This window comes from Rattus norvegicus, chromosome 13, assembly GCF_021556685.1.
Source record: "Rattus norvegicus strain SHRSP/BbbUtx chromosome 13, alternate assembly SHRSP_T2T, whole genome shotgun sequence".
Classification (NCBI taxonomy): Eukaryota; Metazoa; Chordata; class Mammalia; order Rodentia; family Muridae; genus Rattus; species Rattus norvegicus.
In genome coordinates, this window is record NC_141546.1 from 54,214,451 (window position 1) to 54,232,648 (window position 18,198).

Consider the following 18,198-nt stretch of genomic DNA (forward strand, 5'->3'; position numbering starts at 1 on the left):
TCCACTGTGCACACAGAAGCTGAAGGCGACCACAGCCTGGGTGCTGGTGATACCTGGCAACCTTTCCCGGACCCCTCATCCACTTCCCAGGAAGGGTCTGGAGCTCTGGAATCTGCGAAAGAGCTCGCCCCCATTGGTTGTCCCCAAGGCACCCTCCTGCCGTCACTGTGTTATGCTAATGAGGGGGAGGCTCATTGGCTGGGCCTTCAACAACTGCTAGGAAAGACCTGTACCGGGAGAGCCTGAGCCCACCGCCTTCGCCCGGCTGCGCCCAGTGCTTGCTCTTCTGGCGAAAGAGCTGCGGTCGGGGATGCCCTAGTGGGAGGCTCTGGTCCTTGCCTTTCAGGAAAGTGCCTAGCCATCACGCGGTGCTCACACCCACCACCTGCCCTCTTTCTAGGCACCGCGCGAATTTTCTTTTCCTTTTCTTTCTTTTTTTTTTTTCTGTTCTTTTTTTGTCGGTGAAGTAACTTTTGCATCCCCGCCTCCCCCCGGTTCTAGGAACCAGAGGCGGCGCCGAGCTTGGGGGCGGTTCCTTGGCAGCGCTGGTTCAAGTCGCAGCCAGACTTTTGCTCCTGGGCTCGGTTTGCATCATCCCCATCACACCCTCGGGGAAGAGGAGCCACCCCTTTCCAGTCTCAGCTTCCGGCCGAACGACCCCTCCCCCTCCGGGTCCCCCCATCCCCCGGCCCTTCTCCCACCCTCCCCAGCACGGCAACCCCCTCCGCAGGGCTTGCTGGCCCTTTCTGCCCTCCTCCATCCCTTGTTGGATGTTGCCCATTCCTTAAGAAAGGATGGTTGATTTGGAGAGCGAAGTACCCCCTCTGCCTCCCAGGTACAGATTCCGTGATTTGCTGCTAGGGGACCAAGGCTGGCAGAATGATGACAGGTGAGTGGCATGGTGCACCGTTCCACAAATACTGCTGGAAGCGGACAGGACTGGAGAGCTGTGGAGGGGATGGAGGGAAAGGGAGACCAGCACTGAGGGAGTAGAAGGGATTCTACATCTCTCCATTTTAACACTGTAGAGCAGTTGCTGTGGACAAGGAACTCCTTTTCTTTGTACTTTTTCATTCTTGAGAATCATTTGTTGCATTTATTCGATATTCTTTGTCTATCTGTGCTTCCCTGGTTGTGTGTGAGGCTGCAAGCAGAGGTACAGTCGCATCCAAATGGCACGCAGTTGCAGTGTCAAATATTTCCCTAGTGTAGCTAATCCACCCCGTAAATGTATCCAAGTGATTGAAAAAAACCACAGTAGAAACTCAAAATCTCCTGCACCCACTTTCTCACTCCTTGTCAGTGCTGTCTCAACTAGATGCTGCTCACCATTGGGAATTTCCACTGTTTAAATATTTGGCGTTCAGGTGGGCAATTGGTTTAAATATGTAACAGGTAGTTAGTGAAGCAAGAACGCTTGGGATAGAAAATACACGGAACAGAGGTTCTTGGAGTGTGATTCGCCTATTTTTTCAACTAAATAATGTGTATCTCAAAGCGATGTTTCAAAGCTGAAATATTTATTACTAGCAAAACATTGCTCATGTGTTTTATCAATGGCATTAAAGCTTCGTCCGATTTTGGTTACAAGATGCTTTGGATAATTTTTCTGCACACTTTTTGTTTCATTGAATTTTTTTGAATGGTAATTTCACGTATCACATGCCACATTTTCTTGCTTTTAAGTATGTATAACTAAGGTCTCAATGAAGATTAAATAATTCCCCGAAGTTCAGTTAGGCATTGATGTTCTATTTGAATTAGATGAAAGGTCCATTATTGGTCCAATCTGAAGTACCTCTTGCATTCACTAGGCAATATGCCTTCTGCTTTTTCCCTCACCTTCTCAGTTTCCAGCACTAACTCATATTGCAGTATTCCCGGGAATCCGTCTTGGACTTCAGAGATGAGTATCTTTCCTGGCCTTACTTTAGTAACTTAGTGACGTAGGCATGGATGATTTGTGGAAGGTACTGTTTACATAGAATCTCTTCCTAGGCAAAACCTTGCATATTGCTTAGAAGTTTGAAGACCTCATTATCGGTTTATTGGCCATGAATCTAAATGAAGGTGTTAATTGGTGTTAACTGGAGTTAGCTAGATAATTAAATGGCTGTTTCAGTGAGTTTACATTGCTTACTTGGCACCTACCCTGATTTGGATTCTTACTGTTGGTTCTTTTACATAAAACTCACAGTTGTACTTCTCTCTTCCTCGACTTTTTAGGATCTTAAACTCTTATGAGTAAGTGTGCCATGTCATTTCTGTTTGCTGAGAGCACACGTTCCTCTTTGCCATTCAGTCAGAGCAGCAACCTTAGCTTACTCTGTGGTATGTGTTGATTCAATCCCTAAGGAGTTGAGGAAGGTATCACTTCCATGTCGTAGTATGCAGTCTGTCTCTACCAACAGATGCATTGTGGTCTCTGGTCATATTCTTTAGACTTCCTTCTACAAATGCCTTCTGAATCCCCTCCCTCAGTCATTCTTGCCCAGTAATTCTGGGAGCACACTGGACCGTGGGTGGAGAAGAGGTGGCCAGAGTGACGATGAACAAATTGGGAGTTGTTTTTTGTTTTTTGTTTTTTTTTAAAATAAGTGTGGTAGTACTTTTCTTCTTGAATAGAATAATTTAAAACAGTTTACTATATTGTATCCAATACAATTCTACTTGCATACAATAGTTACTGTCTTCATATGGTGGACTTTATGGCCCTACTGACTGTTGTTATCAGTGTCCATATCAAAATAAACCTCTTTGTTGGTTTCTGGGGAAATCCGAATCAAGATGACCACCTTCTCTATTGAGAAGATGGAAGACTTTTGTTCTAGATATAGGGTAACAGATGCTTGAAGAACTTTAAGGTGAATCTTAGTAGTTTGGGAAAATGAGTGAGGATATGACAGATGTGGGAAGAGGTATTCTTGCACAGAAAATAAAATGCTGATGAGTGTACGTAGATATAAACTATAGCTCAGATTTGTGGCCTGAAACTCAGTATACAGCTTAGGCTGGCCTCAAATTCGTAATTCTCCTGACTCAACTTCCCATTTGGTGGGTTTTCAAGCAGGATCCATCAAAACTTGCTTGAGAAAGTGTATATTCTCTACCATAGATTTTCTGTGACATCAGGTAGGATAGGTAGGTCATCAAAATTTATATTGTGTAAGCTGATTGTAGGTAATCTTGAGCCTATGCTGCACAGCATACATTATGCAGAATACACACACACACACACACACACACACACACACACACCTGTGGGTGTGCAGTATTGCATACATAATATATAAGGTGTATGGATACATTCTTTAGTGTCATCTTATGTAATCAACTCTTTCTCATCTGCATGTAGTTCCCTTTGATCAGTAGAATATGATAGAACATAAACATGGCATTGTTTTATGTTCTGACTATGTTCTAGAAGAATTTTCATCTTCCAACGTCAAGAAAATCCAGTTCCCTTTGTGGATAGTATATTATGCATTGGCTTGAAGATAATGCAGATGTCACCATCCAAGAACTGGACTAAAGTCCTCAATACATCTTTAGTGTAACATTTAGAATATTTTGTAGTTTCTTTTTTATTCTGTGATAAAAACTCATGCACAGAGATTGGCTTCGCATGGAAGCCGTTCTGTAATGTGTAGACTGGAGTAAATGCAAAGAGCCCGTGCTTTCTATTTAATGTTTCTCTAATTCTAAAGCAATAACAATTCAAAGTATTCTCCTAAAGTCAAACCCTGGTAAGTCTCAAGTTTTAAAGACTCTCAGCAAGTTAATGCCGGCCTTTCTCCTCTTTCATTTTGAATTTTTAAATTTCAAAAGTTTAGAACACAGTGCCATTGATGTCGACAAATTGTAACCATTCCTATTACTGCTAATGGACAGGTCTCAATTGTAGCCACTTACTTAATTAGGGCCATTCTCCTTTTCAAAAATTAGGGCAGTTATTTCAACTACAGTCATTTCAAGTATGTCCTTTCTGATTTATAGGTGATACTGAAAATCAATGCAAGCAATTCCTAGTGATTAGAACTAAAGCAGGATTTGAACAAAGAATACAGGTCAATCAATGAAGAGATTAAGAGATATCTATAAAGTAGTTAACAAATTTGAGTAGATACTGGATTAGTTGAAAATTACTAGTCATTATACCACAAAGTATATTAGTGTATATAATAGAATTAGATGTGAAGAATAGATTTTGCAATGCCATATGGAACATTTGTATAAGTAAACCAACTTATCTCGCATAATAAATAACATTATTTTAGACTGTAGTTATTTATTGTAAGATATTTAATTTAAACTTTTAAATTCAGATTATTTTATACATTTTAAGAATATTCTAAGTTTTATCAAGTGCATAAAATGACTTGTTTACTGTTTTAGCTATATAGTGCAATTACCTATAAATATGTAATACCATAAAATGATTTAACATTATTAAAAAATAATCCAGAAAAACCTGTATTTTCTTAGCACCATGCAAGAAAGAAACAGTATAAATAAGGCAAAAAAAAGAAAGAATTCTAAACTAAAGTAGGCATTAGTAGTTTAAGACTGCTTCCTCACAGGTTACACATATAAGTTTGTGTACATGTTTGCCTGTTTGATAAATGCATGTATATAAGTGTGTAAGTGTGCACTTACTTGGCCCTGAGAGTTGAGGCAGGAGATTGTCATCAGCAGGTGTTTTACTCATCCACTCTTGACTTTTACTTATTGAGGAGGACTTCTAACTGAACCCAGAACTTGCCTTTTTGGTAGACAGTCATCAGAAATGAGTGGCAGGTACTTAACCCATCTCCCTAGCCACACATTTATTTTCTGTTTATCATAATACTTGAGACACAGAAAAAAAACACATTGATATTGATTTTCAAGTATTAACAGGAATTGAAACATCACACTTTTTCCCCCTATGACAGAAACTCATACTGGAATTTAAATGTGAGTTTTCAAATTAGTTGGTCTGGGGCAGTTAGAACACAGCAGTCTCATTTTCTACGCATGGTATGAAACATTTGGAAAGCATTGCTCCTCCCACTGAGCGGTTACCTGCAGCTTCAACTCAGGCTGGAGGATGGGTGCAAAACCATGTTTAGATGAGCGACAAGGGAAATACTTTGGATTAACTTAACTACGCACCAGAATTATTAAAATATTCCCCCCTCCTTTTTAGTAGTAATGCAACTTCTGCCAAACAGAGCTTTGAGGACCAGCAAGACAGGTTATGTAGGAAGAAGATGTTAGGTTTGATGATCCTTAGGAATCACATGATTAAAGTAAAGAATGAGTTTTTGCAGGTTGTTCTCTGATATCTAGGTGTGTGAACACACACTGCCTCAAGAATAGATAAAGACATGGAGAAAAAAACAAGTTTGAAAGATAACATGAAAAGCACACAATATAAAGCCTAAATACAAATTTCCCCACCAGTGAAAGAAAACATAAAATAAAATAATACAAATATACTTATAGGTGCTGTGAGTATGCTCGATTAAGGTTTCTTTCTCTGATGTTAGCAGTAAGTGCAGAGCATCCATTTGAAGCCCCTTCCATTCATATTCCTTATAAGAATCTTTCTAGAAATGAATGCATCATTTTTCTACATTCTTAAAAATAGTGTGTTTATGTTTTACTAGTGCCATTTATACGCCAGACTTGTCTAGGTTCCTTTTAGAAAATGAAGTTAGAAATACTTTTTAAGAAGTTTAAGGAGTTTATTTATTTATAGTCTGAAACTGTTAGCCTTGACTTTTCTAGATAATATTATTCATTAATAAGTCTTGTACATTTTCTTTCATTAAGGTTTTTTTTTTTTAAAAATGATGCTTTCTCTGAGTTTTACTACTGATAACTTTTTCTGCACACCATCCAGGAAGGCTATTATTTTTTAACAACTTGTGACTGAACATGGGCTATTTTGTGCAACAAAGAAATATAAAAACAACTTACTTTCCATTCGGTCTTTGATCTCTGTAGCCGAGGTTAGCTCCTGGAACTAACAATGTAGCCCAGGCTACCTGCACTTTGTTCCCTTATGTCTTGTCTCTCCACATACACTGGTATACTCAGTTTATAAGGATCTTTTTTTTCTTTTTTTTTCTTTTTTCTTTTTTTTTTTTCTTTTCTTTTTTTTTTTTTTTTTTTTTTTTTTTGGAGCTGGGGACTGAACCCAGGGCCTTGCGCTTGCTAGGCAAGCGCTCTACCACTGAGCTAAATCCCCAACCCAGTTTATAAGGATCTTAACCATCAGATACCAGAGATATAGATACAGAGTTTTGAGGGCCAGCAAGACAGGTTACATAGGAAGAAGATGTTGTACTTAAGCCTGATGATTTGATTTCAGTCCCTAGGAACGACATGATGAAAGCGGAGAACGAGTTCTTGCAGGTTGTTCTCTGATGTCTGGGTGTGTGCAGTTGTAGTTTAAGTAAAGAAATGAACACTAACATTGTGGATTAATGAGATGGTTCCTCAATTGATAACAATAAAACACAATTATCCTCTCAACTTCTTCTTGAAATGTAAAATGGATATTAACATCAGTCATAGTATCAAAAAAGGAACATTAGATATCTTGGGATAAAAATGAAATATGAGAAAATTCATCTTTTATGTTCTTTTGTAATCTAATGTGGCAGAATTTAATGGGTCAGAAAATTGTTGCAATTGATACAGTTCTTTTAGTTGTCATAATAGTTTTAACCACCACCATGGTAGCTACAGAGGAAAAAATCATTAGGAACTTTGGGAATATGAAATTGCAATATGTTGTTTTTTATATCAGACAATGAAAGGTTTCAAACAAACTTACTCTGAGTTTAAGGACTAAAGATTTGAATTAATGAATGGCATAGGAAACTAAATTTTCTGACTTACAGGCCCCTTATTAAGGGTGTCTGGATGGAGAGATCAAGGGATTTTTTTAGGAAGTGAAGAAAGTCAGTGTCAGTTCGATTAAGGACCCAGCATTCCAGGGAAGTGTCAGCTAAGATTTACATAGACTTTTTATTTGAACCTACAGAAAATGGCTAAAGGAGCTGAGTGTGGGCTGGACAACTGAAAAAACCTTAATCTTTAACTCAGAATGAGACTTGAAGATTTTGTGTGTCTATTGTGCTGCTTGGATTTTTTTATTATAATGTTATTTTTCTTAGATAATTTATGTATTTACATTTCAAATGTTATCACCTTTTCCCCATCTCTCATACCCCTCCCTTTCCTTGATTGTGTTCCCATTCCTACCTGCCTACTCCAACCTCAACACCCTGTCATTACCCTACATTGGGGAAACGAACCTTCACAGGAGCAAGGGCTTTTCCTCCAACTGATGCTGGATAATGCCATCCTCTGCCACATGTGTAGCTGCAGTCATGGGTTCCTTCATGTGTATTCATTGGTTGGTGGTTTAGTCACTGGGAGTTCTGGTGGAGTCTAGTTGACTGATATTGTTGTTCTTCCTATGTTACTGCAAACCCTTTCATCTCCTTTAGTCTTTTCTCTAACTCCTCCATTGGGGTCCCCTTGTTCAGTCCAATGGTTAGCTGCAACCATTGGATGTCATTTTTAAAGTTATCCACAGATAAGCAAAGTGTGTGTGTTCTCCAAAAGAAATGAATATATAGTAATAATTAATTGTGATTGATTCTATTTTGAATGAAACCAAGAATCTCACCACATTCACAATCATAAGTTTTATCTCATCATCTGGACTGTCTTATTAACTTTTATTGCTTTTAAAAAGGTCATTGATATTGGTATGTTTTCTAATAGTATTCTATTATGTTTTTAACAGTTTTCTTAATCAGCGTCTGTGAATTGGTGAACAGAGACTGGTTCTTTGGGAATTGAAATGCACTCACTTGAATCACTTTTCTTTCTAATCTAGGATTGTCCGTTACCATTATGACTTGGGTATTGGCAGATATGAGCCAGTGGACATTTGATTCCATAGAGTAGTGGGTTGTACATGTTTGAAGCTGATGGATACAGACTCTGACTTCTACCAAGGACAAATATAGAAATCCAGTACTAGAATGATGTTGAGTTCTCTGCAAGTTGTTAGACCGAAATCTACCATACAGAAGATTAGAAATCTGCCCTTGACTGCCCTGTAATTGGGGACAGCCAGAACAAACTGGTTTTTTTTTTTTGTTTGTTTTTTGAAGAGACTCTGTGATGTAGGACAGTTTCAAAGAAGGAACAAATAAATCCTTTCACATACATAGGAAAGGAGCATTTATTTAAAGTAAATCATTTAGTGCTCTAGTGGTATTCAATTTATCTTTTTGATTGGGAGATGGGGATGGCTTGAAAATTAAAGGTGAAGAGGCTAAAACCAGGGAAACCCTAGTTCTCTAAATAAGAAATTAAGAAGGATATTTGGGGAGTGGAGGCATAGTATGATCATCAGGGAAGGGAAACCCAACATAGCCTTTTCCTTAATTTCAGATTGAACTTTGAATTGATCTTATTCACCTTCATGATTTTTTGACGAAGAGCAGGAAGCAGAAACAGAAAGCCACTGTGAAGATTAGCTGGTCTCTAAGGGCAGGGGCAGGCAGCAGATCAGCAACTCCTGATCCCTTTCCTGTTCCGAGTCAGCATGACCTCTCTTCCCAACTGTGCTTTTTCAGTTCAGCACTTTGGCAAACATGGTACTGCTTTTAAACCACCATCATTCCCTTTAGAGTGTGAGTTCTATGAACTACAAGTTGCTTTACACATTCACAGGATGTAGATGTGTTTAAGGAAGTAATTTTGCATTCAAAACCCAAAGAGAGGGGGAAAAAAAAGCCAGCAAGGCAAGGCTGGAAAATGAAGGCCTGATTGTTCTTGGTTTTTCCTACATGCAACTTACACACAATCATAATGAAAGACTGTTATTACAAAGGCACACTTAACCCATCTTGTAAATCACTGTGTAAGTAGGGATAAAGGCAGATTAACACATTTCGACCTTGTTTAACTCCCTAGGGAAAGAAACTCCTAGCTTGTCCTTAGATTGTAAACAACCCATTATTAACAACAAGGGCCAGATGCTTGCTTTAATAATGGATAGCCTGCTGTCTTAGGCCTGTCAAAAATGAAAATGACCCTCACTCCCCTAGGAATCAAAAGAGAGTGATCAGCAAGCTGTACCAGTTACTGTTAAAGAGTGATGTTAATGAACATAGCTATTGCCATGCAATGTGAAAATTACATTGCAAATTATACATAGAATTTTAAGCACTTTGTACTTCGGCTATCTCCAGACAAATGAGGTCATAGGCTGTTTCAACCATATCTCCTGAAAATACAAACTATAGAAAGAGAACGATTGGTAATATTAAGTTTAGTAATTGTTAAAGGAATGGGAACATTTACAAAGAGCTTAATACGCTCAACTCTTCTTCTAATCATGTTATATGCATTATTTATCTTTATATGAATTGAGAGGAATTCTGTCCCATTTTTTCATTTCACTGATACGTCCCAGATGCTACAGAAATACATATGTTGTTTCAAGGTACAGGGAGAGAATTGGAATCTCATTATGCTTGCAAAATATGCTTATAACATAAGTATAGCTTCTGTTCTTTAAAAAACAGGTGAATGAAATATAAAACAATGCAAAGATTTTTTAAGACATAGAAATTATCCACAGTTTGCATTATCATAGCCAATATTAACGTGATCAGCTCCAGAATAATGTTAGGCTATTTGGAAGTTGGCCCTTATATATGTTTATATATATTATCAGATTATACATTATATACATTGTATACTATATGATACACGATACATTATATATGATTGACATATGATGTGTGATATATCATCTATATTCTCCTTTTGTATCTAGAACAATGTATGTTTAACGGATTGAAGAATGAATACTGAAATTAGAACAACTAAAACAAAGATTTGTATGTCTTTATTTTTGGTGATAATGAAAAATATCTTGCAGAGAGGTGCTGGTGCTTAATTGTGATCATGTGCGATTTCTTGATTAGGAACTTAGGGCTTAGGCTGATCCGTTATTATGCTTCACCTGCTTTGTAGATTGGCAGTAGTTTCTAGAAATAGATGCGGTAGCATTGAATACATAGAACACATACCATGATGAATATGAACCACCTTTGGTTGGGTATAGAGCACTGGTGCATTGTGTGAATTCCATGGGTTTTCAAATAGTTCCTGGAGATGAAGCACAAAATTAGTCAACATTATCAGTCTTTTAGAATGAGAAATAAACTACTCCAGGAGAAACCCAGTTTTTCCTGGTGTTCCAATTTAAAGACAATTGCTCCTTTGGAATATTGCTCCTTATTTTCCTATCCTAAAAGGACAATAAACTCTCTAAGATTCTTCCAGCATTCTCAATTGCTGAGCTCTGATTGACTAGAAAGAACTGTCTACTTAAAGTCACATATGTATTTCACAATAATTTAGATCCTTTATTCACAAATTCCCAAAGTAAACGATAATAAAATTTTACAGAACATGATGACTTTGTCAAGGGCTGCAATGATGGCTCACAGATAAAAGTGTTTGCCACTAAGCTTGATGACATGGGCTTGAGCCCCAGAATAATCATAGTGGAAAGAATTGAGCAAAAGTCGTTCTCTGATTGCCATACATGTAACATGGCACATGTGCACATATGGACATAAACACAGTTACATCATGCAAATAACTGCAAGCAAACAAATAATAAAAACACTTGGTTACAGTCAGAATTTAGTTATTTATTTGACCCCATGTATCTTGATACATGTATATGTATACATATATTTATGTGCGGGATATATATTAACAGCATACTGTTCTCAACTCTTGGTTATTCATTTGTGATATAAATAATATGAAGCCAGAACATATTTTTTGCTGATTCATCATCACCCTCTATGGATATAATCACTCTATATTTTTTCATTTCAAAATTTTAGAGGAATAGTTGTCACTTTTACAGCTCGTTTAGTTATTAGCTTACTTAAACTTTTCTTTCCCAGTCACCTCTAATCCTTGCTTCTAATTTATGTTGTTTGCAGTGCTTGCCTACATTACTCTTCATTCCAAACCTGCCTCCTCTCCTACTGAGCTTCACTGCCTAACCCCAGCCTTATTCCCTCTATGCATTTCTCAAACAAGATTTCAGTACCCATATAAAGTACTCCTGTTTTAAAGCCTGTTGTATCATTGCTGCCTATTATATTACAGCCAAACCATTCCTTCATCATCTAATGCTGTCCACTCATTAACTTTTCTTTCGATATACTTCTTCAAATGTAACCATTACCCTTCTCCACAGAAACCATCCCTTCTCGCATAGGCCAATGTCTGCCTCAGGGTTTTAGTGTTGTATCATGGCTGGAGTTTCTCTTACATCTCTGGCTCCTGCCATTATGCCTCATGATTTGACTTCAAACTGGCTGCAGAACTACTAATGAAATACTTAAAAATCAATTCTCCATATTTTGAGTTTTATGGTATTCTGTGGAGGCATACAGTTTTGCAGATTTGCATTTTCTCTACAGGTGTGACACATGACTGTCTAAGGGAAAAGTCATAACTTCCATCTATTTTGGATTCTACACTAGTTAACAAAATGGCTTATCCAAAAAGCACCAGGGGTTGCAATTTTTTAAAGTATTAGCAAGGATTTTACCTAAACAAAAGAATCGAAGTCACAGCTGTGAATATCTGTGTGCACACCACAGACACATTATTATAATGGAAATAAAAGGTCATTTGAATTCAAGGTTTTCTTTTTTCCCCCATTCCTGTAGAAATAAAATAATTTTAATGCTCGCTTTGAGTCCAGGTATTGTAGTTTAAATCATTTGACTTGAAAATGTCTTTCCAGTCCATAATTTATACTGTGACAATTCAAATGACTATTAGAGCGAATTCGGAAATTTACATGGGGAGCTTAGCAGCAGGCACTGCCTTTGTCTCTGGGACTGTGGAGGCGGAGTCCATGCATGATCAGCCCTGTCGCACAATGCACTATGTGGTGGTAGTAATACTTGGGACGATCAGGATGGTGGGCTTTTCTGTGCCTTCATTTTTTCATTTCAAAATTTTAGAGGAATATTTGTTACTTTGACAACTTGCTTAGTTATTAACTTACTTAAACTTTTCTTTCCTGCTCAACTCTAATCCTTGCTTCTAATTTATGTTGTTTCCAGTGCTTGCCTAAGTTACTCTTCATTCCAAACCTGCCTTCTGCACTCCTCTCCTACTGAGCTTTACTGCCTAACCCCAGCAGTTTCTTCATTGAAAAATAGCACTTATAATAGTTTAAGGGTATCGTTAGCATGTACAGCGATTATCTTAGAGAAAAATATGCAAACATATATCAAGTCCATGAAGAGAATGCACATTATCTTAGACCATATAGCCACAGTGTTATACAGCTATAATGTTCAGGAGATTGAGAGAGGGAGATCACAAGTTCAAGTCAGGCAAGGCTGAGGTGCACAGAGGTGCTTAGTCTTATAAAGAGACAATGACTCATGTGTTTCGGTTCTCCTTCTAAGAACCAATCTTTCCTGTTTATCTTTGACATTCGGGGCACCACTTCTGCTGAAGCATCACCATGTTTTTCAGTCCCAGAAAGAAGCTTCCTGTGTCTCTTTGCATTTGCAACTTTTCTACTATACAGAAGTTAGAAGCTAGTCACTCCTAGGTGGATAAAATTAAATTTCTTTCCAAAAAATGGATGAACGAAACTAAACTTACAGCACTGTGTTGTCCTGCTCTGTCTAGTCTTTCTATGGTATTTTTCTAAGTATTTTGTAATAAATACATATGAAGAAAAAAAAGGAAGTTCTTCCGTGTTCAAAAGGAAGTTCTAAGCTGTGTTTAAAATGATCTTCATTTTTACTGTAGTGTGAGTTATGGTGTCTGTAGAGATGGACTGGAAGGATATAAGCTCACACTTAAGGAGCGAACATGGATGAAAGAGAGGAGTCCTGCAAACTGCATGCACTATACAAGGTGACATGACAGCAGCGATGGGAAAAAGATTCTTGGACGTAGTACTCCAGATTGAAATTAATTTTTACATATAAAATTCATACATTGATGAATATTGGTTCAGCCCAAACCTATAATAGTTTGATCTTTCTTTGAATATCTGCTAAACAATAAACCAAAGAATATGTGAAGATGAGTATCTTTCTGTATCTTAGGGGAAGACAGTAGAAGAATTTACAAGTGAAAGAGTTTGAATCTTGTCATCCGTAGACAAACTGGCAGAATTTTCTGAATAAAGGGATTATGTGCTCAAAGTAGTAACTTTAGTGGAATATTTCCAACTATGTGCAACATTTACAAGGAAAAAAGTGAGCTCTACCAGTGACTCCAGTGGACTATAAATGGGTTGACAGTGAAATTGAAAGGTTGAAAAAATCCAATAAGTGACTTTGCCGATATTGCTAAGACTTGAGAGAGGACAGGATATATTGTAGGTGTGAGGTGAGTAGACACACAAAAGTATTTGCTCTGTTCATTCATGGAAATTGGCTATTCCTCTTGTATTGTAAGCTGTAGAGGAGACTGGTACTGAGTCACTGCTAATTGGTACACAGTCCTACCTCCAAGAGAGAGTCTGTGTAGTCACTGGTTTTCAGTTTTGACCAAGTTTAATTAAACTGAAAGAAGCAAGAGGGAAAAATCTCATGTTTTCTGTTGTAATGATTTGAAATGATGAGCTATTTTTATGCTATTCTTATCAGAAAATATAAATAGGTAAGTGTTGGATGTTCTACTCTAGAACAGTAGAAAGTCTGAACAGATTCTGAAGCTACCACAGAAGTGAATGTATGAAGCATGAATAGTGTATAGGACACCTACATGTATATGATATGTGAGAGTGAAGTATTGAATTTAAACCCATTTAAATAGATTTATTTTTGCATTAGTCACACTGTTGGTGGGCTATTAAAGCAACTACATGGCACTTTAATATGTAAAGACAAAATTCAACTAAATGGAGTCTAAGTGCTTTTCATAAAAATCAGTCTTTATGATTCTTTTGTAAGCTCTAGCAAATTCAGTTCAAACAGTCTTACTAATTAATATGGGCATGAGCCGTGCTAGAAATAGTGGAACAATTTTCTATGTTTTCAGTGTCAGGATTTATTGAAGAACAGTAAATGCACAGAATAGATTGGTTTTAGTGGTAGCAATGTTCTAGATAATCCTTCTTATCTTCATAGTTGACTTGATGTACATATGTGTTATTTTATTTTGATATTAATAACTAGTATTAACTCTCATATCACACACCACCCTTCCCATAGTAAGTTTTTATAAATTAATAATTTATCTACTTGCCCATCTACCTGCATATGTATCATTACAAAATGTGTACAAGTGGAGAAGAGTTGAAGGGGTTTCAAAAATAGGCTGATAGAAATGCAATAGAGCTTGTGTGAAGAAGATCGTGAATAAATCAGCTTCAGGAAAGAAGCATTTGCTCTAAAGTTTAGGCTATGGGATAGTCGTGTTAGAGAGGGAAGATGCAGTCAGCCCTTCAAACAAAAGGACGGAACTATGTCCAGAGCAAGAACAGCAGGTTCAGGCTCAGTTGAGTATGCTACATTAGCAGGAGGGTGTGAGATGTGCAAGAACCCAGTGAGCGTCAAGGTTCTCTCTCTGTGAGTCTTTGACACAGACTCTTGAAATCAGATGACTGGCCATCATTGCCTGGCCATTCCCATTGAACTGGTAGATACCAATCACTTTATGGTCTCCAAATGAGGGAGTTGCTCCATTTCGTGGGTCTGGCGCACCCATTATGTTCATGGCTTGAGCTTCTCTGATAAATGTTTTTATGTACGTTCATATGTCTCTATACTCTCAATTTCTAATCTCAGGAATAAGTTGTTTATAAGTTCATGATCACATCTTATCGCTCCAGGTTGACTTTAGAGTCCATCTGGCCATGTGTGATCTCTTTTCTGATTCTTTTTCACTTTATTCCCAGATTGGCTCGTGGTCCTGATGTGCCAAACACTAATAGAGGTATAGAAGGGAAGTATTCCCGTGTTAACTCCTTCATGAGAGAAATGTTGAGCATGATGTATCGCAACAGAGTTCCTTTCATGGTTCTTGGCTAGAACTCTGTCAGATTTCTCTTATTTGCCCAAACTTAAAAGCGGGGAGTTTGGTTCAGGTTCTCAGAGCATCTTTCTTCAGCCCCTGGGACTGAGGTGAATTTAGGGTCTCTGAAGACTTTGATAACTTTGGGGAGTGTCAATAAATTTGGTTTATGGGGTAAGCATGTGTGGTCTTCAGTGAGGTGTTTGCCAGAGAATATTACTATTGTTGAAAACCCTAGCTCGAAGTCAAAATGCAATTTTTTTAACTATTAGATTGTTTTTACTTTATTTAGGAGCTTCTTTCTAGAGAAATTACAGCTTCGCTAGGTAGGCTAACTTTTGTTTGACAAACAAAATGGTCTAATGTAAAAGGACATTCTCAGATTCTTTCGGAAGATTTATGACATAATAAATATTCTACCTTCTTTTACCAAAGCCTTCCAGAAAGGCTAAATAAGCATTTAACCTTTTCCCTGTGGTGTGTGATTTGATATTTTGATTAGACCTTGAAAAGCAAACCTGATTGTTTGTTCTTCAAAATGTATTCTGTAGCCCGGGCTGTCATCAAAATCCTCCTGCCTCAGCCTTCTGAGCATTGGAATTACTGAATTACTGGTATGTGTCAACATGCTTTGCCTTTGAACATTTTCTTGGTAAATCACTTCACCAAGATTTGAAGGAGCTCTGGGACTTCTGATGTTAGGATGGTGTAGATAAAGGAGCTTACACGCCAGAGCTGTCTACAGTCTTCATGCCTGCTGAAGTGACTCAAAAATCTCAATTCCGAAACAATTCATTTACCTGTACTATTTGAAGTACACGAACCACTAGGATTTTGAGGGATGAAGACACGTGAACTCACTCTTCAGGTAATTTTCATCTGGACCAGGATGTCCTAAATTGTTTAGAAGAGAGTCACAGCTTGAGGGTTCTGTTCTTGGGGATCTGGAGGAGAAAGAGCGTGTCAAGGGCATTCATATTGCACATGTCCTTACTCCTGCAATTCTTGGAGTATGTCTCATTTTTAATAAATCATCTGATAAGTAGAGGTTGTTATGCATATAAATAGTCATGCTATCATCTGTGAGTTACAGGCATCTGTTGATCATTTATGGTACACATGGGATTTTTACGTAGTGATTTTTTCCTTTATCTTTTTATGGTTTTGGTCAATGAATTTAAGGTGGAGAAGGTCCACAGACAAATAGAAGTGTGGAAATATTCTCACTGTGTTTTATTCTCCTTGACACTTTAATACTTCAAATATGTCCCAAAATGTAGAAGTCCTCAATATTTTATAACCACAAGTAAGTACATTTCTTTTTCTGGTTTTGGAATGACAAAATCAAGAGGAAAGCCAGTATATTTCTTTTTGATGATGGCTTTAGGAAGGTTGTAGGAACACAATTAGCTGATACTTAGTAATAGGTTTGGATGTCCATTCCTATAAAGAGTTTTTTTTGTTTAATATGAAATATGACTGCCAGGACATGAGTTCAATAACTGACATAGTGAATATCAGGTCAGTTAGGTTTCTTCAAAACACAAAGGTAAACTCAAGAATATAAAGAATACCTGAGACTGCCCTACCTGGGGATCCGTCCCATATACTGAAACAATACCTTGACACTATTGCTGATGACAAGAAGTTCTTGCTGACCGGACCCTGATATAGCTTCCTCCTGAGAGGCTCTGCTAGAGTCTGACAATTACAGATGCAGATGCTGGGAGCCAACCATTGGACTGAGCACAGGGACACCAATGGAGGAGTTAGGGAAAGGACTGAAGGAGCTTCAGGAGCTGGAGGAGTTTGCAACCCCATAGGAAGAACAACAATATCAACCTATCAGAGCCCCTAGAGCTCCCAGAGATTAAACCACCCAAGCAAAGAGTACACATGGAGGGACACATGTCTCTAGCTGCATATGTAGCAGAGGATGGCCTTATCAGGTATCAGTGGGAGGAGAGGCCCATGGTCCTATGAGGAAGGCTCATTTCCCCAGGGCCATGAGGTGGGAATGGGTGGGTGGGTGGGGGAGCATCCTCATAGAAACAGGGACAGAATAGGGGGTTTACGGAGGGGTAACCAGGAAAGGGGATAACACTTCAAATGTAAATAAATAAAATATCTAATAAAGAATACAGAACAATGAATACCTGATAACGTATGCTAATGAACATCACTAGTATAAACATACATAATTATGTTATTTTTTACTATCTTTTATCTTTTTTCACAGTTCAGTCATTATCACTCTCCTGGTCTGCCCTCCATCTGTTCTCATTCCTCCTCCCCCGACTGCGTGAGGATGTCCTCATTCCCTCACATCTACCAGGCCTCCTCATTCCCGAGGGCTTCAAGACTCTCAAGGGTTAGGTGCATCTTCTCTCATTGAGGCTAGACCAGACAGTCCTCTGCTGTGTATGTCTTGGGGGCCTTAGACATGCTAGTGTATGCTAACTATGTTATTTTATTTATAAAAGGAAGACACTTCTTAGAATACCTATGCTGTTTTCAAAGATTTTCTGGGAGTGGGGCTAATGGGTATTCCAAAGATACTGTTAGAACAGAAAGGAGCCAGGCAAAATGTTATAATTAACTTTAACAAAACATGTGTTTGCTAATAAAGCATCTGATTTTATTCCTTGATTCTAATGAGGTTTTGACTTTATCCTAGTATTTCTAGACCATGAGAGTACTGTAGTACATGTGTTTTTTTCTTTGAGACAGGTTCTGATATATTTCACTCTACTATAAACTCTATTATTTACAAAAGATTATTTTGATAGATAGATACTTTGAAGTATGCTGCTCCATATTTATTTAATCAGGATTTACTGTCTTTGGTAGAATCTAGTGCCGATACCTTAAACGCTTGCCTTTAAATATGTATCTCTGGGGTCTTGTTGATGAGGAGTCTAAAAAAAATTCCTAAATGTCAAATTACCATATTACTAGGTACAAACATGACTGTATACTTCTAATGCATGCTTCATTATGGTTAGCCAGAATTACGCTTAAACTGTATATTTGCAATAGGCATTTCATGTGCTAGTATGTGGTTAAATTGACTGGTTTCTATAATTACCTAGC

General features: G+C 37.9%; 1 protein-coding gene across 3 annotated transcripts in view; it reads left to right on the forward strand.

Annotated features, from left to right (window-relative positions):
* The first annotated feature begins 273 nt into the window (after positions 1-273).
* The window catches only part of Kcnt2 (potassium sodium-activated channel subfamily T member 2), a 402,380-nt gene continuing 384,455 nt past the window's right edge, over positions 274-18,198 (forward strand). For 2 of the 3 annotated variants that reach the window (XM_087580809.1, XM_087580810.1), the window contains exon 1: positions 274-889. In XM_087580809.1, the coding sequence (XP_087436935.1) occupies positions 795-889 (95 nt within the window). In that variant the 5' untranslated portion in view covers positions 274-794. 3 annotated transcript variants of the gene reach the window in all.